Consider the following 22,793-nt stretch of genomic DNA (forward strand, 5'->3'; position numbering starts at 1 on the left):
AATGTGCCTTGTCGACTTTGTTGTTTTGTCTGCGCCAGGGCATGCATGCTGCAGTGGCAGTCTGCATGACATAGGTGAGGGTTCTCTAAGGGACTCTCTTCAGTCCCAATTACCAGGTACCATTTACTGGAGACTTAGAGGGGGCCTGAAGGGCAATTGTGGAACAATTTTAGGGAAGGAGACTGGCACAGGGAACCTGGTTAGCAAGGACCTGGTGCACTACAATTGAAACGTAATTTTTCAGGCAAAAATAGGGGCGAACCATGCCAAAAGAGGCTCTTTCTCACATACATGTTTTTTATTTTTCATATTTTTGTAACTTTTGGTATTTTGTCTATAAACACATATACTGTCCATCAACCCCCACCTACAAAAAAGCTAAGTGCCCTAACACCCTAAAATTGAGCCTACCCCACCCAAACCCTTTAAACAACTATACTTATCCTTTTCTACACGAACTAATCTAAACAATACTCTCAAAACATCATATACTAAAAACAACTATGTATAAGGAGAAGGGCAGAAAGGGTCCCTGTGGCCCATTGTGGGCGTGACTGTCTCTCCAAAGCCTGCTTAATATCACTTAGGAGCCAAATTGCACTGGCCATTTGATACTCCAGCCCTGCCACTTTGTGATTTTAAGGTCCGACATGTCCCTCCGCATAGCCTGCTCAGTGGGGGCCACCTTTTCTGCGGACTGAGTGTGGGCTACGTCTGGTCCTGTGTGCTTTCCAGTGGAGTTACTGGCAACCGGTACTGCAGAACCACCCAGGTATGCTCCAACAGCCTTACCTTGGTAGGCCTGTCCACTGTGGGAAGAAGGTCCATATGCCGGATGTCTTATCCTCTGCAACTTTCTTGCTCATTGCCTGATATGATTTGGCAACAAGCCAGATGTGGCTGTATCATTCTTCACGGATAGAGTGTTGCCTCTTCTGCATGTTGCCTGTTGAATCACAATAAAAAACTGTCATACAATGGGAACTGGTACAATTATCATGATGCGTTAATTCTATGTTCAAACATCACATGTTGCACTTCCTATACCCAAAAGTTATCTTGAAGGTCAAAATGAGCATATATCTGCCTAATATCTATCATCTCCTAATTTACTTAGGCCAAAGTACCAAAGCTTAGCAAATGTTGCCTAATGCAATTGCACCATCTTGACATATCTAGGTGTGACCATCTCAGAACAGAGTATGCTTATGAACAATGCTGTTTTTGTACCCAAGATATGGTACACATTCTATTTAGACTGATCATTAGTGTCCTTTCTGCATCCTGCAACGGCCATGAATCCATTGCCATTAGCCAAAGTAGGATGAACAAGGTCTGCAAAGTACATGTATTGTGTCACTACATCAGTCGCCTGATATGGCAAAGACACATATCTGGACATATTGCTACCTACACTTAGATGTAAGAATGGAGGGCGGATAGCTCACTCACATCACACCGAGATGCATGAAACATCTCCTAAATGAACTCTTGTAAGTCCATAGTGGACCATACCATGGCTCTTTACATACTACCAAAGTAATAGCATGTGTCCCACTACACAGCCTGGTGTCTGTCCCTACATATCAGATATTATTGTCACCTTGCTACACATCAGCACTCAGCACATCCATTTGATGGGTTTGTGCATTCATGCCCTAAATCTCATCTGCACAGGTATGTTGTGATGTATATAGCTACTGCTGTCCCAAGTATGATCCTGTTTGCTGTAAAATTGGGAGATTATCAAGGGCAACACAATCTGAAGATGGATTGGGCACTGGCACGTTAGATGCTGTGCAGATATCCCTCTGATCAAACACACCTTGGCATATCTGTGAAGATGACATGGGATAACATGTTGTTATGTCCACCACAGAGTATGGGGCATTACACAACATGAGTGTGGCCTTCAAATACATTACCATGTGTGGAATGGTGACATCCAGCCTTGCTACACTTAGTGGCTTGTTCACAAGTCCATCTGTCCTGGCTGAGCCTCACTTTTTGTGAGGGTCATGTGGTGCTCACAGCAGGGCCATATTTAAAAGACCACATAAAGCCACCCTGCATGGCTTGTCATGACCCTGTAAATATGGTCCATAGTCTTTTTGTCATGACCGTGGTGTAAATCCCCCCTCCTGTGTGGAGTAGCCATAAAAATCAGACTGGGAATGAAATGTGAACAACAACAGTAGAATCGCACTTCTGAATTGCATTTAATAGGTTTCCCATCCCCAGCCCTGTTCACCCATGAATGCAGTACCACATATGCTCACAGACTATGGCATTTTGGTAATTGCTCTACTGCCAAACCATCGGACATGTGGTCCATCAGTGATTGCAAATATATTCACCATGACATTAGTCAGAGCCAACTGCACATCCAACAATTAACATATACATTTCTGACATATTCTTTGTTGCATATGATTTGTTTGTGTTAGGAATGCACATTGAACATGACATTGCACAAAGCAGCCAACATCATACTCATTCCTTGCACTACACAATAAGCATTCAGGATGACACTCACTGGTAATATCAGGATCCTTGAAGCTCTCCTCCTCACCAACTGTGTAAGTGCACCCACTTACTAGGCCAAAACCGTCCATTATTTTACATGTAAAGCACCCCTAAGGTAGGCCGCAGGTAGCCCCAGGGGCAGGGTGCAATGTATGTGAAAGGTTTGACATGTACTGGTGTATTTTACATGTCCTGATAGGGAAATATTGCTAATTATGTTGTTCACTACTGCAAGCACTATCTCACCCATAGGTTATAATTGGAGCTGCCTTGTCACTTCATGCATCATACAAGTGTAACTTTCAATAGGGAAGAGATAGAGATTTGGAGTTTAGGCTCTCTGAACTCAGGATTTAAAAGTACATCTTTCTGTGGAGGTCGTTTTTAAATCGTGTATTTGAAAATGCCACTTTTAGAAAGTAAACATTTTCTTGCTTTACCATCCTGTGCCTCTTCCTGTCTGTAGAATCCGCATCTGGTTTACACTGACAGTTTGTGGATTCACTCTATACAGTCACACAAAGGGAGCTGAGGTGTGCCCTGCATATCATGATTGCCCATCACCAAGCTGATGGGCCTTCTTGAGCAAGATTGACACCTGAATTGGGCTTGCCTGTCCTCTCAAATTGCTGTCTCTAACCTCCTGTAGTGTGTCTGTGTCCAGGACAGGGCAAAGCAGGATCTGTGCACTACTAAGACTACCCTTTCAAGTATGCCTACTTCAAAGGCCAAAAGGAAATTAAGTATTGGACTTGTAACCCCACATTTTTTAACACTTCTGGACTGACGACTTTGCCGAGAAGAGGAGCTGAAGAGCTGTCAGGAGGCGTACTGCCCCTTTGCTGTGTTGCTTTGCTGGGTTGGCCTGTAGTTGTTGTTTCTGTCTGTGAACAGTGAAAGGACTAGACTTTACTTTCTTGAATCCTGCTTTCCAAGTTCTCCAAGGGCTTGTGTGTGCTTGCCTCCTGTTGGAATTCTCAGGGCATTCAAAGACTTCACCTGCAGCCCCCCTGAACTCCTCTGCTGGGAGTTCTGACCTGAAAAGTGGTGCTGACTCCAGTGCTGGGACCTTGGAGGTGGTTTGGCTGCTTCAAAAGCTGAAACTCCACTCATCTCCCCTTCAGCACCGTTCTTCCCACTGCAAGCATACATTTGAAAAAAACAACGCATTGCCGCAGAGTGGCTGAAAAATAAATGCTGTCTCTGTTTGCAGTCAAGAGCACCGATTCTCCGACGTTCGAGACCCCTGCTCTGAATTCGAGGCAGGCCATGTTGTGCACCTGAAGGAATTGTCCTCGGCGATGGACATCGGTGCATCTCCAGTTTCACCGCAGCATCCACCCAGAGCGTCCGGAGTTTACAGGCATCTCACCTGTGGGCCACGTTTCCAACACATTGCCCAGCAGTAAGGAGCTGCTTCTAGAAACCGACGCATTGCTTCTCCTCGCAGTGAGGAATCGACACAACACTTCTGCTTTTAGCCGAACCAAATTTTCTCCATTTCCCTGACACTCAAGAATCGACACATCGCTTGTGTTTTCTGACACTTCCTTCCTTTGCAGCTGTTTCTCATCTTGGATTTTGACGCATCAGAGGTACTTTCTGCTAAAATCCATCCATCCATAGAGTCCCATGGACTGAATTGCTTAAACCTTTAAAAAGTGATATTTTGAGTTGTGTATTTTGGATTTTTATCATTTTGATCTTGTTTGGTTTAGATAAAGATTGGTTCTTTTTCTAAACTGGTGTGGTGGCCTTTTTAGTGGTTTCACTGTGTTACTATGTGTTTTATGTGCAAATGCTTTACACATTACCCCTGAGATATGCCTGACTGCTCGTGCCAAGCTACCAAGAGGGCAAGCAAGGGTTATCTTTGGTGTGTAACTCCCTTATCCTGGCTAGAAGGATGGCTCCCTACTTGAACATGGTACAAACCACTGCCAACTAGAGACCCTCATTTATAACAAACAACAACATTTATGAGATATGTTCCGATGTGTCTAATTCAGTCTGTCAGATCTTTGGATAAAGTAACATGTAAGTGGGGCCCCTGTAACATGCATTCGCCTCATTTACAAGAGTCATGCACACCTGGAGTAAAATTTGTAAGGATGTCATGCTTCATCATTGGGTTATTGCTCCTCGTCGGGCCAGTGCTGCAATGCCCTACGGGTCCCACTTTTTTTTTAGATCTTTTAGATAAAGCAGTAATGGTACGTGGGGGTGAGTGGCAGTGGTGTCCTAAGGTGGAGGTAAAAAATAACTGGATGGGAGGATTTATTGAAGAAAAGAGTCCCTTTGTCATTAGTAAAAACCAAGAAGGTGGTGCTGCTGTGAGGGAAGTAATGGCCTTCTGTAGCTAGGTTTGTGACACACCCCTAGTGGGTATGTTTCTTAGGTTGACATGTTTTGCGCAATTTAACGGTCTTAGTAGGAGATCCCATGTGCTTCTTCAGGACCAGAAAAGCGTGTAGCGATAGATAGATCAGATACGTGTCATGTAGTGATTGATCTAGTGCCACTTAATAAGTAAGGAAGTAGTATTCTGGAACAACAAAAGCATAAAATGGAATTGCATTGAGTTTCAATCTTTGAATATTTACAGCAGTAAAAAGGGGCCTGGGTCCCCCATTGGTGGACCACGTGCTCGCGGTCATCTTTGTTTAATGTTAGCATACATCGTGTTAGGCTATAGTGAGCTATTGAGATTTTAAAAAATGACAATACAGGAAGAACAAACATATAGGCTTACGTGTAGTCGTTTTGGCGCCATGGAGAATGTGCCAAATTTTTGATTGCAGGACAAACAGGACATATAGTACCCAGTATCATTGTCAAGATCGCCATATAGTGCATATGACATATAGATTATACAAGTTCCCACCATTGATGGCAAACCTCCGGTCACCTTGTACATGAAAGAATAGGTAAATATTGGTCATAATGCGCTCACCCAAATTAAGCGGGAAGAAGAAACCCCATGAGAATCGGCTGTGGGTCCCTCGAGACCTGTTGCAAGGATTCGAAAGATTAGGCAATGGTAGCACGACAAAGGAGAAAAGCAATAGGTGGCCATTCAGGGAACCGATTAAGCAGACAATGCAGCAGAGAGAAATCTCTTACTTACAGTTCCTCGTAGGAAAGGGAGCCTGTACACCTACCACCTAACGCCATCTCCGCCGGTACTGGTAGCTTGGTGATACCGTGTTTATAAGCGCTCTGCAGACTGGCGTGGGGGCGTGGCAGTTCCAGGTCATGTGTGGAGCCGTGCTTGGCGGATGCACATGCGTGCGCGTGTGCCAACTCAGAGTGGCCATCCCGGTACAGAAGGCAATGTGGGAATTGGTATTTCCACATTGTGCCCATCATGATCGATTTCAAAGTTAAGAGAAAATTGGCATATTAAGAGTGTGAAATACATGTGGGGCCAATGAGTAGGAGCGAATAGCATAGATAATACCTATGTGTGAGGCTGCCGAGCCGTGGATGTGCTCGGTGATTGTTGGTATATGAGTGGGTGCCATATTGCATACTCTTAGTATGTATGCTGTAGATTGCAGCGCACATTGGTTGTTGAAATATCAAACTCATTAAAATTGCATCTCATCATTCTGGCATGCTCGTTGTTGGGTGGTGGAAACAACCATATCCCTGCATTGGAAACCTTGGGGATTCTAAAATTGCATGCAATCCACGGGTGGATGAATGGGAACACCCATACCCCCTCCCCAGAACGGTTTCCACTCAGAAGTGTAGTGCAACACAGCACAAGACAATGATTTGCATAACCTTTGTTTCTATCCCACACAGGGCAGTTAAGATTAGCCTTTGCCTGGCTTTGGAATTCACTAATGTGATTCTGCATCATGGATGGGCAACCACAGTGATGCAAGTGTTATATATTTTAGAATAAAATGTAGACCTGAGTGCTCTTGTGTGGTTGAGTATAGGGGTGGGCGGAAATTGCGAAATTAACTTTCGCAAATTATCGCGAAAATGTTTAAAATTATCGCAAACAAGCGGAAATATCGCGAAGATGCAGAAGTTTTTTTCCAGCATGTTCGCGAGATTTTCTGCCTGGTTGCGGGTCGCCAACTTACCCATGTGGTTGCTTGCGGGCGCGGCCATCTTGTTTTGAGTTATCTCGCGGTGCATGATCGCGAGAAGAAAGACGTGATCACGCGACGCATTACGTCGCTGCAGGCGCAAACTGTCGCGAGACAGCGCAAATGGCTAAAAACAATACAACATCTCATGGAGAACGCGACCGGATCAAGAAAACTTGTCGGCGAACGCAGGGATTCAGGTAAGGCGATCGCGTGCGCGCGAGAATGTATTATTTTACAGCACGAGCAAGGAACAAATTATCGCCAAGCTGCGGAAACCGGAAATTTTGACATTTTTGCGCTCTCCGCGGAATGCGAAAATGTCAAATTATCGCAATTTCCGCGAACGGAACGAAATTTTCGCCCAGGCCTAGTTGAGTATAGGCCATTCATATTCAAGGCTCAAACCCAACAGGAAAGTAAAAGTTATCATTTGGCAGCACATGCTTCTCATTAATGCTGTTAGTGCTATGCTAGACCACCATGCATGCCTTGGCGTGACATCCTAAATATTGTTGACAGCACGGTAGCATAAATCACACCATAACTGCACTTTGCATCAAGGAACTTTTGCTTGTATGTAGCAGTGGGTGTTCACATGCAACACCCATGTAGTTTGACACTGAGACAGGTAATGAGACTCACATGGATCTGGCACAGTCCAAAACATGTCAGACGTCCCCAGTAGAGCCTGAACAAGGATGTATTAATTAATGTAACCTTGGCTCATCTATTTCCACATGTCCTGCATTCTATTGCTCACATTGGCAATGTAAATAGCTTATGTGGAGGGAAGTGTTGAGAGAACTGTAATGCAAGTTGACAGCAGATTGGGTGGAGGTTTGGGGCTTTTCTACAGTCCCAGGTTGGCATCCATAGTTTTACATGAGTCTCCCTAATTATCCATGTGGGTTAGCTGGCAGTAGTGCATCTACAAGGACCCTGCAATGCACCCATTACACAGAATAACACTAGGCAGCCTCTTGGCGTGCCTTCATTTACTCCATAGCTATGAGTCCAGGATGAGCCATATGTCTAGACTTTGCATGGCCTCAGGGATATTGTTAAGAGGCTTGTGCCACTAGATGGTCCAAGACTGGTGTGACACCAGCATCACCGGCCTCTGGTACCTATGATCATATCTGTGTACATTTCTATCATATGATGTCTTGTGGTTTCAGTACCTACTCAGGGAATGACTGGCAGTCTCTAGTTCAGCCAGTCTACAGTGTACATGACATGCATGAGATAGACTGGCAGTCAAGTTTTGCTATGGATGTCTGGTGGCACTAATGTACATGTTGATAAGTGCATACCAATGGTAACCATAGAGCCTTCACAAACACCCACCATATCATGTTGTAGTACACAACCATCAGTTGTATAGCTTTGTGTCTGGAAGGATATGTATGGTCCATGCACATAGTCTTTACCAGAACGCATAGGCTATGATTTGTGGATCGCAAGGCCAGCTGGTCTAACCACAACTAGTCAGGTGTAGTCCAATCATAAATATGCGTGTCATTGGCCCCCATCACAATATGTTTCTTCATTGTGTGGTTACTTGAAGTTTGGTGATGGGTATGCATTCAGACACGAAGTTCACCTGTGAATTCCTAGCTACATTTGACCACTATATCTTGGGATGCATCAGTGTAAGCCATTGTTTGTGTCTGAGTGCAACACATCAACATGGTAGTCTACATCACTGTTTGCACCATTGGCATGTTAGCCTAGTGGGTCAAGTGTGGCCACATTGTTACTAGGTAGGCACTCTTGAACAGGCAAAGAATAGTATGTAGCGTTTGTATGTGTGATATGAGATCTCCTAATGTAAATGATATGTGGTTGTAGATTTGTATGTTGCATATGTAGACTATAGGGTTTGGACTGTGTTCCCATGCACATACTATGTGGATCACTACACAGCCATACCACTATCAGTAAACACTACTATCATCTATAAATATGAGGCTGTACAAGTGGCCAGCTGTACTAGACAGACACACCGTTATAGCACACTATCTACGTTACCACACCATGTTCATTGTGGTTGGCAATGGAGGACTGTTTGGTACAGGTTATTGCCATGCACACTTGTTTGAATGTATCAGATTTTGTTCAGTGCTGTTTGTTACACATATCTACATAAATTACTATACTATGAAGTAAAATTGCTTGCAAGCTGGCGGTGTTCGTATATTTATTTTCATTTATGTACAAGATGTTCATTTAGACATCATTTTAGTAGTATTTTAGTATATCAAATTTACTCATGCATCATTAAAATGTTTTTGTACTATATGGTCTATCTGTCGTGTTGCTGCAACTGACGGGACATTTTGATGTTGCTCCTCTTCTTCCTCATCACCATCCTCCGGCACTTCATGTCCTCATTGTGATCGCCCCATGGGGCATTGGTCCACACACAGATGTTGTGCAAAATGCAACACACTAATAATTATTTTACCATTGGTGGCGAGTACAGCAATCGGACCCCAGGCAATTCCAGACTCCTAAGGCGGAACTTTAAGAGTCTGGAAATCTGCTCTACTATGATGCGGATCCTGCTTATGGCATGATTGCAGTGTAGCTGGTCTTCAGTTTGAAGGTGTTTATAAGGAGTCATCAGCCACGACTGTGGACCATATGCTTGGTCAGCTGACAAGGCAGGAGGGGTAAAATGAGTAAATAGTAATGGCAGGGGATGGCTCCACATTCATCTACATTCTGTTATGTGTCCTGAATGACTCATACACTTTGCCTACATTATGAGACGTGCTATGTCATTGTGTGCCATATTTGCTAGTAGAAATTTGATATGACTGACACTGTACTACACATACAGCTGTACTGTCCTCTGTGATTCTCTTACTGTCTGTCATACTTGTGACAGACATGTGGGGCCAATGAGTAGGAGCGGATAGCATAGATAATACCTATGTGTGAGGCTGCCGAGCCGTGGATGTGCTCGGCGATTGTTGGTATATGAGTGGGTGCCATATTGCATACTCTAATGGAATTTCACTCTTAGTATGTATGCTGTAGATTGCAGCGCACATTGGTTGTTGAAATATCAAACTCATTAAAATTGCATCTCATCATTCTGGCATGCTCGTTGTTGGGTGGTGGAAACAACCATATCCCTGCATTGGAAACCTTGGGGATTCTAAAATTGTATGCAATCCACGGGTGGATGAATGGGAACACCCATACCCCCTCCCCAGAACGGTTTCCACTCAGAAGTGTAGTGCAACACAGCACAAGACAATGATTTGCATAACCTTTGTTTCTATCCCACACAGGGCAGTTAAGATTAGCCTTTGCCTGGCTTTGGAATTCACTAATGTGATTCTGCATCATGGATGGGCAACCACAGTGATGCAAGTGTTATATATTTTAGAATAATATGTAGACCTGAGTACTCTTGTGTGGTTGAGTATAGGGGTGGGCGGAATTTGCGAAATTAACTTTCGCAAATTATCGCGAAAATGTTTAAAATTATCGCAAACAAGCGGAAATATCGCAAAGATGCGGAAGTTTTTTTCCAGCATGTTCGCGAGATTTTCTGCATGGTTGCGAGTCACCAACTTACCCATGTGGTCGCTTGCGGGCGCGGCCATCTTGTTTTGAGTTGTCTCGCGGTGCATGATCGCGAGAAGAAAGACGTGATCACGCGACGCATTACGTCGCTGCAGGCGCAAACTGTCGCGAGACAGCGCAAATGGCTAAAAACAATACAACATCTCATGGAGAACGCGACCGGATCAAGAAAACTTGTCGGCGAACGCAGGGATTCAGGTAAGGCGATCGCATGCGCGCGAGAATGTATTATTTTACAGCGCGAGCAAGGAACAAATTATCGCCAAGCTGCGGAAACCGGAAATTTTGACATTTTTGCGCTCTCCGCGGAATGCGAAAATGTCAAATTATCGCAATTTCCGCGAACGGAACGAAATTTTCGTCCAGGCCTAGTTGAGTATAGGCCATTCATATTCAAGGCTCAAACCCAACAGGAAAGTAAAAGTTATCATTTGGCAGCACATGCTTCTCATTAATGCTGTTAGTGCTATGCTAGACCACCATGCATGCCTTTGCGTGACATCCTAAATATTGTTGACAGCACGGTAGTGTAAATCACACCATAACTGCACTTTGCATCAAGGAACTTTTGCTTGTATGTAGCAGTGGGTGTTCACATGCAATACCCATGTAGTTTGACACTGAGACAGGTAATGAGACTCACATGGATCTGGCACAGTCCAAAACATGTCAGACGTCCCCAGTAGAGCCTGAACAAGGATGTATTAATTAATGTAACCTTGGCTCATCTATTTCCACATGTCCTGCATTCTATTGCTCACATTGGCCATGTAAATAGCTTATGTGGAGGGAAGTGTTGAGAGAACTGAAATGCAAGTTGACAGCAAATTGGGTGGAGGTTTGGGGCTTTTCTACAGTCCCAGGTTAGCATCCATAGTTTTACATAAGTCTCCCTAATTATCCATGTGGGTTAGCTGGCAGTAGTGCATCTACAAGGACCCTGCAATGCACCCATTACACAGAATAACACTAGGCAGCCTCTTGGCGTGCCTTCATTTACTCCATAGCTATGAGTCCAGGATGAGCCATATGTCTAGACTTTGCATGGCCTCAGGGATATTGTTAAGAGGCTTGTGCCACTAGATGTTCCAAGACTGGTGTGACACCAGCATCACCGGCCTCTGGTACCTATGATCATATCTGTGTACATTTCTATCATATGATGTCTTGTGGTTTCAGTACCTACTCAGGGAATGACTGGCAGTCTCTAGTTCAGCCAGTCTACAGTGTACATGACATGCATGAGATAGACTGGCAGTCAAGTTTTGCTATGGATGTCTGGTGGCACTAATGTACATGTTGATGAGTGCATACCAACGGTTACCATAGAGCCTTCACAAACACCCACATTATCATGTTGTAGTACACAACCATCAGTTGTATAGCCTTGTGTCTGGAAGGATATGTATGGTCCATGCACATAGTCTTTACCAGAACGCATAGGCTATGATTTGTGGATCACAAGGCCAGCTTGTCTAGCCACAACTAGTCAGGTGTAGTCCAATCATAAATATGCGTGTCATTGGCACCCATCACAATATGTTTCTTCATTGTGTGGTTACTTAAAGTTTGGTGAGGGGTATGCATTCAGACACGAAGTTCACCTGTGAATTCCTAGCTACATTTGACCACTATATCTTGGGATGCATCAGTGTAAGCCATTGTTTGTATCTGAGTGCAACACATCAACATGGTAGTCTACATCACTGTTTGCACCATTGGCATTTTAGCCTAGTGGGTCAAGTGTGGCCACATTGTTACTAGGTAGGCACTCTTGAACAGGCAAAGAATAGTATGTAGCATTTGAATGTGTGATATGAGATCTCCTAATGTAAATGATATGTGGTTGTAGATTTGTATGTTGCATATGTAGACTATAGGGTTTGGACTGTGTTCCCATACACATACTATGTGGATCACTACACAGCCATACCACTATCAGTAAACACTACTATCATCTATAAATATGAGGCTGTACAAGTGGCCAGCTGTACTAGACAGAAACACCGTTATAGCACACTATCTACGTTACCACACCATGTTCATTGTGGTTGGCAATGGAGGACTGTTTGGTACAGGTTATTGCCATGCACACTAGTTTGAATGTACCAGATTTTGTTCAGTGCTGTTTGTTACACATATCTAAATAAATTACTATACTATGAAGTAAAATTGCTTGCAAGCTGGCGGTGTTCGTATATTTATTTTCATTTATGTACAAGATGTTCATTTAGACATCATTTTAGTAGTATTTTAGTATATCAAATGTACTCATGCATCATTAAAATGTTTTTGTACTATATGGTCTCTCTGTCGTGTTGCTGCAACTGACGGGACATTTTGATGTTGCTCCTCTTCTTCCTCATCATCATTCTCCGGCACTTCATGTCCTCATTGTGATCACTCCATGGGGCATTGGTCCACACACAGATAATGTGCAAAATGCAACACACTATTAATTATTTTACCATTGGTGGCGAGTACAGCAATCGGACCCCAGGCAATTCCAGACTCCTAAGGCGGAACTTTAAGAGTCTGAAAATCTGCTCTACTATGATGCGGATCCTGCTTAGGGCATGATTGCAGTGTAGCTGGTCTTCAGTTTGAAGGTGTTTATAAGGAGTCATCAGCCACGACTGTAGACCATATGCTTGGTCAGCTGACAAGGCAGGAGCGGTAAAATGAGTAAATAGTAATGGCAGGGGATGGCTCCACATTCATCTACATTCTGTTATGTGTCCTGAATGACTCATACACTTTGCCTACATTATGAGACGTGCTATGTCATTGTGTTACACAGTTGCTAGTAGAAATGTGAAATGACTGACACTGTACTACACATACAGCTGTAATGTCCTCTGTGATTCTCTTACTGTCTGTCATACTTGTGGGTGTCAATGCCATGAATGTGGTGATTTATCACCAGGAAGAAGAGTCAATTAGCAATTGAGTAGACAAATCTCTCACATTCATCTATTGTATTTATTATTGACTACTATTGACATTTCTGAACTGATTCATGTCAGATTTTTAGACCTGTAGCCAGAGCCTGTGAAGTTCCGTACTTCAATCACACATATTTGACACTGAGAGTTGGTGTCAATGTTATTCAATAGCTACTGTCAAGGGGAGTGTAGTGAGTGAATATCAATGTGGGTCATGATAGTGTACACATGGTTGGCAGTCCCCAAGCGGTTTGAGTTATGTGGGAGTCTTGCACTGTACAATGCAACTGGTACACTAACCACACTACTCTGCCAGGCTGATTGGGGACTGGGTAGAACATTCATTCCAAATGATTCAGTGTCCAGAGTTTGCTGCCTGTACTGGCAGACAATGTGCAGCATTGCTCCAAGACAGGAACATTTTTTCTGAGGCTACTGTGTGGCTGCCTGTCCTTGGAGATGTACTTTGTACATAAGGCTGTACCTTGCTGCACAGTCTGAAGCCTTATAGGACAGATAGAGGGGTTTGTGCACTGCAAAATGGTGGACATATAGGATGCGATGTGTGCATATAATGACTAATGTTCTTTACCTCAACACAGTGGTTGGACACAGCATCTCACATAGTGTAACATTAGCAAGGATCTTTCAAATAATTAAATGCACACAAAGGGCCTCATTTAGCATGTGTTGCCACAGGGCAGCACTGGATGTCGCCTGGCTGCGCTGACCTGCATCCAGAGGGAAGGGCTGGAATGAGCCATATTACTAACATACTTCAAATTCATAGTATGTTCGCTTTCGCACCACAACATATTGGTGACTAGTGCCCACCCACACCACTTTGCACCTTAGTGCACGTGTGTCAGCATTGTGGCCTCAAATAATTTATGCTTTAAGGGGCTCATTCCTGCACCAAAACAAACAATCTATGGAATGTCCTCATTCTATGTGTCCTGTGAAATGCAGGATACATAGAAATTGGAAATGGTAGAGACATGTAAATATTCATCCTCATTTCACCTCCCCTTGCGAGGCACACTATTACCAAACAGTCTCAAGGGCACTTATACTTGTATACGTGAAAATTTGTGAGATCTTCATTGATGTTGCATGGGAAAAGCCATTGCAAGGCCCATGGAACACATCCTTAATGCAGGGTGAGGTAACGCTGCACTTTGCTGTGACTTGCCCTACTCAATAACTATGGGGTCATGCAAGGGCAAACAGACTAAGTTTGCATTGCCTCATAGATATCGGTTGGAGACCTGCTCCACCAGAGTGTCATGGACAGTGATGCTCCAGCAGTACTGTTCATATGTGGCCCACAGTGGCATAGGCAGTCTCAATATGTGTGACTTGTAGGGTTGTGCAGCAGCGGCTGCTACTGGATGGGGGTAGGGGGGGCAGTGGGGGGCATAGGAATTAAGTAAAGAAGGGACTTACCTTTAACGGCCAGACTGCCACCTCTCTCCTCTGTCCTCCGTCCTTGTTCTCTTCCTGTCCCCGGGCAGGTAGGTTCCCCTGAGCCAATCACAACACTGCAGTGCAAAGTTGTGATTGGTCTGAGCGCTGTGGATCGGCGCTCAGACTGCACCAGGGAGCCAGTGCATGTTCCTGACCAGACTGTGCAATGTGGCCTGGTAGGAACATGCAAAGCGTGCATGAACTGTTTGGTCAGCCCATGAGGGCCGGCCAAACAGTTAATGCGCACTTAGGGAGTGCACAGCACTCCTCCCCTGCTCTGGCCAGCCCCGCCCCACCACTGACTGCAATTGGGAAAATAAAATGATAATAACAATATGTTATCACCATTTTATTTTTCCTTTTCTGCAGTGGGGCGACGCTCCTCCGCCTTAGCCGCGGAGTCACCACTGGGATTGTGTTGCACATGTGCCATGTAGTATGGTGCAAGTATGTAGCCACATACCTACTAAGTATGTACTGCCTCATTCAGCTCATGAAGGAAGCCGCCTCTTTTTATGGTGTACTAAAATGAAGTACACTGTGCAGAGATTCCAGTGGGTTCCAAATTGGCACACAGGGAAAAATTAGATAATACTAATGCCTATTTGTGCTAGTGTGGGCGAGCACTTAGGCATATTAGAGGGTATTGCTATGCATTTTTTGTTCTCACAGGGACAATAAATGACACACACACTCAAGAAAAAAGCTGAGACCAATTTGCAAAAATAATATTGATTTTTATGTAATTTTTCAGATCAAGAACTTAATTCTAAGGTAAGTACTCTTTATGTTACGATTTTTCAAAGTTCACAAACTAAATCATTGCTGTGCTCAACTACGCACAAAAGTCAATGGAAGAAAAATGGTAAAAGCATGTATTTAGCTACGTAGCAAGGCCAGGTCCAATGTTCCAGCAGCGGACGATCAGGAGCTTCCCAGATTCGGCTGGGAGTAGGGTGCTGAGGTCGTTGATATCAAGTGCGCTATAAAGAAGGGGGCCACCTGAAAACACACTTCAGAGAGTGATTTAAAGTTAAGCCTGGAAGGTCCTACTTGAGGCAGCAGGTGGCAAGGGCCTCAGGATCACAGGAGCACAGCTGTTTCATCGTTACCCACGCTGGACGGGCTGCGTGCAGAGCTGATGGGGCAGCCAAGCATCATGATGGTCCTGGCGGTCAGGGGCAGGAAGGTTGTAGGGACGATTCTAGGACAGCTGGGCCACTCATAAAGCAGGTCTCAGGGTCCTGAAGTCCCTCGATAGGTGTCTGCTTCCTGGGCCGTTGGAGTCCGCATTGGACTCTTTCTTCTTGGTCTTTGATGTAGGGAGTCTGGTACCCTGGGTATTGGCACAGCATTGGACCTAGCGTCCTCTCACTCAGTAGGGGGACACACCTGACCCTCCAGAGCTGCTGTACCTCTTCTTGCTTGGATTCTGTGTTGGGGTTAACGGGATGTAGCAAATCAGTAAACTAGACTTTGCGGTTCGGTTCGGTGCCTGCAGGCTACAGGGGAGTAGCTACTCTACTCCAAGTGCGATTATTACCAATTTGTGGAAGGTTGGAGGCGTTCCAGGGTTCTTGGAGGCCCAACAGTTGCAGGACGAGACGGCAGGCCACTATGGCGGAGTCTTAGAAGCAACCGGCAGGGTTTGGTAGAAATTCTCTGCAGCAGCTCATCGGTTCTCGGGTCAGCAGCTCTTCTTTGTCTGATGCCCTTCTTAGGTCCTTTGAATCTAAAGTTCAGGGTCCAGGGATGCCACCTAAACACTAACTTTAGGGCCGTTGAAGGGAGCAACAGGTAATACCTAATGAGATACCTAGCTTGAGGGTGTCTACACCCTCTAAGTGACCACTTCCTGTGGGAAGGGGTACTACCCTAGCTTCTGGTTAATTCCTGCCATCCCATGATGGAGGAATTGGAAAAGTAGTGTCCACATCACCTGCCCTACCTTAGGGGTGGTGCTGGCTGAAAGTGGGCACTTTTCCTAATCTAACTAGTTTTCCTGCCTGTCCTGCCAATGTGAAGCAGGAAAGGAGGGTTGGCATACTCCACTATCTGGAGATGCCTGAGTTGCAATTCAAAGGTGGCCTCACCTTTGAAGCTTCTCACCTTGAAAGGCCTTCTGGGCCTGGAGGAGGTATGAAGCACCTCCACCAGAGCAGACTTTTTCCTGCCCCATGAGGTCAGAAACATGTCTGGTGGTGGCAGGTTGGCTTAGAGTAGTCAGAGACCACACCAGTGCTTGGTGGGTTTTCAGGGCACCCTCTAAGGTGGCCCCTATGTGCATTTGTAAAAAAAATCCAACACTGGCATCAATGAGGATTTATTAAAACAAGATGTTTGGTACAAGACATCTTAGGGTACAGTGAAGCCATCATGGAGGTAGAAAACTCGTAATGAAAAGTATCCAGCCCATGCACTCTCTTTGGCTTCTCTGTGCACTTACAATATCCAAGAACGGACTTAGATATTGCATGGTCATATCTGCTCAAGCAGATATGTCCACACATAAGACATAGTGACCCTGCTGTAGGGCTATAAGGCCTGCAGTAGTGGTGACTTACCTAAACTCATGCAATGTATGTCGGCATGGAACACAGGGCTGTGTGCCATGTCGACTCTTCAATTTTCTCTGCACCAAGACATGCAGCCTGCAATGGTCTTGGTGAGGGGTCACTAAGGTGGCACAATTTGAGCTGCAGCCCTAGAGGGCCCTCTACAGCACCAATGCCTTATTTGCCTAGTGTACCATTTACTAGAGACTTACAGGGGATGCTGAGGTTGTCTCAATTGTGGTATAGTTTTAGGAAATCGATCTGGCACTGGGAACCTGGTTAGCAGGGGCCCAGTTCACTTTCAATTCGAAATCACATCATGTACCAGGCAAAAAGTGTGGGCTAACCATGGCAAAGAGGCACTTTACCACAGCCCAACACTAATATGGTGAGGTTATCACACATCATGGACTGTTATGTGGTCTGTCATGTGCTTGGGAAGTTCTTACCAACCAGTAGGCCATTCCCATAGCTCCCATTCCGGAAGCGCTCATTCATGATGGAATGACAAAAGATGAAGGAATCATGAGCACTCCCCGGGTACTTGGCCAGGACAATGATGAAGAGCCCCAGATTGTCCATGATAGCCTGCACATTCATGGAGTGCTTGTGCTTACTACTGCGGTATATGTGTGATGTAGCCGCTGGAGGCACAAGTTGTACATGTGTGCAGTCCATTGCCCATAATACATGTGGAAATCCTTCGATGGCATAAAAGTCTTGCTTGTTTCCTGTTGTTTCTGTGTTGTGTTGGGGAAGATGAGGTACTAGGGTGGGAGGTTTATGATGGCATTCTGGACAGAGGGGAGGAATGCCGAAAAGGATGGCTGGGATACTCCTGGCACTCTGGATGTGGTGGGTTGAAATGTTCCAGACACCAGCATGTGTAGTACAGCCAGTAGCTTGGCCTGCGAAGGGATGTTGGTGCACTGCTGCAATGTTGGCTGCAGCCTTGGTGCAATCTGGTGCAGGTGCTGGGCAATGGACTCCCTCCTGAGCCTGCGTTGGGTGATGACGTTCTTCCCCCTGAGATCAATGAGGGTAATCCTCTGGCGGTAGGTCAGCTCCCTTCTCCTGCTCCCGGTCATGATGGTGGTAATGATGGTGGTCTCCTAGGTGCTCCAAGCTGCAGTAGGGGTAGGTCCATGGTGTAGTATAGCTTTCCAGAGAGATTTTTGTATGTTCTGCTTTTGAACCAGTGGCAATGCATCGTTTTTACGTCTGGTTTTCCAAAGCGTTAATTTTGTTAAGCTTTTGCCAAAGTAGCATAATTTTCCCATTTCGTTGTAAATATGGCTGCGTCAGTTCTCCATGACTTTTGAAGGTGGAACGCCTACCTCGCTTATCGTTTTCGCAATCTGACGCATCCGGATCTGGCGCAGCTGAAAATCGACGCAGGAGTGGTAAAAGTGATGTTGGAGGCCTGCGTGAAGAGTGAATGCGCCACCGCTGAGTAAAAATAAATGAAGCTGTGGTGACTCTAGCCCAAGATGTCCTGCATTTCTACCATGTTTCACCCACTGAGTCAAATTGTTTGATCTTAGACAAATCATGCTCTCCCTGTGCCTTTTTCCGTACAGTGAGAGAGGTGTGATTGGAAACCTCAAGAGAGGGATGGTATGGATTGTTTCCTCCTAAAAAAAGTATATTTTTCCAGAGAGTTATGTTGAGGAGGGACGCTCCCAGTTGTAAGTTAGGACTGAGAACATCTAAGGGGTTGTTGCAAACGAAAGAGGAGAAATAATAACAAGACATGTTTTGAGGAGATGTGAAAAATGTCTGCTTCATTATGCTTCATCACTATGGTACTTCAAGCCAATCTCCCGATTTAGTAAAAAAACTGCTACAGTTCTCAAATCAGAACAGCTGAATGTTATGCACATTATGTTTAAAATAAATATATGATGCAAAAAAAACATGTGGTGCATTTATAAAGCATACAGAAAACATAACATAATTATGGGAACTTGTTTTCTGACCCTTCTGCTATTTTTGTGGCTCACATTTTCCCTTCTTTGCATTTTGTGTAGAGTCCCATCGCTGCTACAGATCACGGGGTTGAAAACAAGTTAGGTTCTGACGTCACAAGTACTGAGCCCAAAGAAGACCTGTACGAGAACTCTGGGGAGGACAACCTCCAGTACGCGTCCATCGACTTCTCCAGACTGAAGCCCGGTAGCAAGGCCACCGTTGCCCCGGAAGAGACTTTGTATTCTGAGGTCAATTTGCACTAACAGAGAGCATCGTTGAAAGCCTGGTGGACATTATGAGATGCCGACTGTATTTCATGAGATGTTTGACGTCATGACGGCTGTGGTGATTTTGTTGGGCGTACAACTTTTGTATGGTTCTAGGAAACTGAGATTGATTTTCCTATCAATCAAATAGCCAACACCTGTTTCTCTATACTTCTTGGAGAATATCCCTTTTCCATGGTACCAGTAGCATCTTATTCTGCCTTCTATACATTGATGAGGTGAGGTCATGTTATGCCTTTGCAGTCAAATAGGACAGATCAGGGATGTGTTAACGGCTACTGATGTGATGTTTGCTCATTGATAAGTTGACATGACATATTGATAACGATTATTGAAACTCTCCAATAGATGAATTCATCTACGATAAATCAGATAAATCAGAATAAAGAAGGAGATTAGAGGCAGTCAAAAATCAGTGAAAATTGCAATCTAGTCAGCACATCTTGGTGCTTTTCTGACTGTGTAGAGTTCTCTTCCTGTGCTCAGTTGAGTTAACAATATGTCCATTTTTTAACTGATTTTTTTTTGTGTGCAGTCAGTGTCTTTCAGTTACAACCTATTACGCACTCTTGTGCCCTGTGATGCATTGCCTGAACATGTAACTATCACACTCCACTATCATTACATGCATCAACCTCAGCTACTCACGTCCACATGCCGCGTGAGTTCATCAAACTTATCACCTTCACAGGAGGTGAGACAATTAATGAAGAGTGTTCAAGACATCATCATCTCATATCATGATATCATCATAAGAGTCAATCTAAAAGGAACTCATTTAGACGGTGGCTTGATATCCTACAAACATATCATTGTTCCGGACCTTTTAGACTCACATTTCGAATCTCTGAGGCCAGTGCTTAATTTGTAAAAGAATAAGTGCCGGGACTCTCGTCTGGAGGCCACTGCAGCTTGCACCACACATTGCCCCTGCCAGCTGTCAACGGCAGTACAAACACCGATACTAACCATCACACTCTTGCAAGTGTGACAATTCATACTATTCCAGGCCCCCAAAGCAATAAGAATGTATTTGAAGGCAGGTATTACTCATTGTAAATGTAAACTGAACTAATAAGCAGCTGTTGTTGTGCTCATACGTAATTGGCAAGACAGCACCCCCATGTAGCAGACTGTCCAAAAGCCCCGGTGCTGGCAATTAGGTGCCGGCTCAGAGCACCGGAAACCACCAGCTCAAATTAAGCACTGCCTGAGGCATAATACTAGATAACTACATAGCCTCAGATAAAACTTTTTTGCATTGTTATGAGTCTCTACAAGATAATATGTTAAAGAAAATGTTATGTTGTGTGCAATTCTGATGGAAGTGATCACTCTGCATGCTAATGAGTCAAACTTTAGTATATATTCTGATAGGTCTACTTAGAGAAGGCATACCATATGTCTGCTGTTTAAGACTCATGTGTGTCTGTACAATCAATCAATCAATCAATCAATCAATCAATCAATCAATCAATCAATCAGGGGGTTTAAAGCGTGCTACACACCCATGAGGGTCTCAAGGTGCTGGGGGTGGGGAGGGGTGGAGAGGTGCAGCTTCGGATCAACCAAAGAGCCAGGTCTTGAGGATCTTCCTTAATGTGTGCAGAGTAGGGGAGCGTCTGATGCTGACTTGGAGCTCATTCCAGGTTCTGGCTATGATGTAGGAAAAGGCTCTTCCACCCGCTGGTTTCTGCCAGAGCAAGGTCGGCCGAGCGGAGGTTTTGTACGGGTACGTGGAAGGAGACTCTTTCGTGGAGTTATTTGGGTCCGCAGTTGTGGAGGGATTTGTAGGCGTGGGTGAGTAGCTTGAAGGTTACTCTCTTCTCTGGCTTGATCGGAATTTTGATTTAAAGGAGCAAGGGCTGAAAGTCACAGCCAGTTGCTATGGGATTTTAAGGATGATACGTAAAGTCCTCCCTTTGCTACCTTTTCTCGCCAGAAGTCTTATGGTTCAAGCACTGATCCTCTCCCGGCTTGATTATGAAAATGCCCTTTATTTGGGAGCACCTTGCTCTTCGACAAAAAAACTACAAATTGTGCAAAATTGTGCAGCACACTTGCTCCTGATTATTTTCAAAGCACCTTTCGGCCAAGCTCACTTTGGCGAAACTTCACTGGCCTCCTATTCAGGAGATGGTCCAGTTTAAGGTGCTGTGCATCGCACATAAGGCACTTTCAGGCAAGGGATCGCTCTTTATTCGCTCTATGATTCTGCTGTACCGTCCTAATAGGGCTTTGAGGTCAGAGAATAAGCATCTGGTGGTAGTACCGAAAATCAGAAGAGCACGAAGTGGTGGTCGTCTCTTCTCATATAATGTTGCCAAACTCTGGAATCGTTTGCCCCTCCAGATCCGTATTCAACCAAACTATTTGATCTTTCGGATACAAATTAAAACATTACTTTTCCCTTAACACTGCTCGGAGTTTGTGATTGAGCCGCTAGTAGCGCTGGGATGCCTTTGGGTAACCATGCGCTTTAGAAATGCTGTTTCAATTCAATTCAATTCAATTCTCGACAGGGAGCCAGTGGAGGTCTTGCAGGTGTTGGTTGATATGCTCATGCTGTGGGATGCCAAGGACGAGTTTGGCTGCAGTGTTTTGGATGGTCTGGAGTTTTCGTAGCAGGGATTTGTTGATTCCGGCATAGAGTGTGTTACCGAAGTCCAAACTGCTTGTTATGAGTGCATGGGAGAGGGTCTTTCTGGCTTCGGGGGGGATCCACATGAAGGTCTTGCGGAGGGTGTTGAAACAGGTGGAGGCGACGGCGTTGATCTGTTGGGTCATGGTGAGGGAGGAGTCGAGTATGATTCCGAAATGTGGGGCACGGTCCGTAGGGGTGGGAGGGTGCCTAGTGCAGAGGGTCACCAGGAGTTGTCCCACGCGGTGGTCTTCTGTCTTCTCCTAGTTGAGTTTCAGACAGCTGCTGCTCATCCAAGCTGCAACGTCTTTCATTCCTTCTTGGAAGCTGAGTCTGGTGGTTTTGGGGTCCTTCGTGAGGGAGAGGATGAGCTGGGTGTCATCAGTATATGATACGATGCTGAGTCTATGCTGTCTGACAATGGCAGCAAGGGGGGCCATGTAGATGTTGAAGAGCATGGGACTGAGCAATGATCCTTGTGGAAAGTTACACAAGGACACATTCAATTTTTTTGGAAGGCACGGGGAGATTAAGTGATTTGCCCAGAATCACAGGATGTTGAGTTAACCCCGATACTCGAACCTGGTTCCAAGTTCCAAAGTCAGCAGCTCTGGCCGTTATGCCACATATACAGTAGTAGAGCTTGTAGTAGAACTAGAAGCCTAATTTTGTGTATTTTTACATTATCATCT

The 22,793-nt window shown here is 44.8% G+C and overlaps 1 protein-coding gene across 1 annotated transcript in view; it reads left to right on the top strand.

Annotated features, from left to right (window-relative positions):
- The window catches only part of LOC146809008 (sialic acid-binding Ig-like lectin 13), a 349,688-nt gene extending 328,961 nt beyond the window's left edge, over positions 1-20,727 (top strand). Inside the window, exon 10 of the mRNA XM_085615797.1 lies at positions 19,233-20,727. Coding sequence (XP_085471923.1) covers positions 19,233-19,436 — 204 coding nt within the window. The 3' untranslated portion in view covers positions 19,437-20,727. The remainder of the gene's footprint in view (positions 1-19,232) is intronic.
- Positions 20,728-22,793: the final 2,066 nt, after the last annotated feature.

The sequence above is a fragment of the Triturus cristatus genome, chromosome 7 (assembly GCF_964204655.1).
Source record: "Triturus cristatus chromosome 7, aTriCri1.1, whole genome shotgun sequence".
Classification (NCBI taxonomy): domain Eukaryota; kingdom Metazoa; phylum Chordata; class Amphibia; order Caudata; family Salamandridae; genus Triturus; species Triturus cristatus.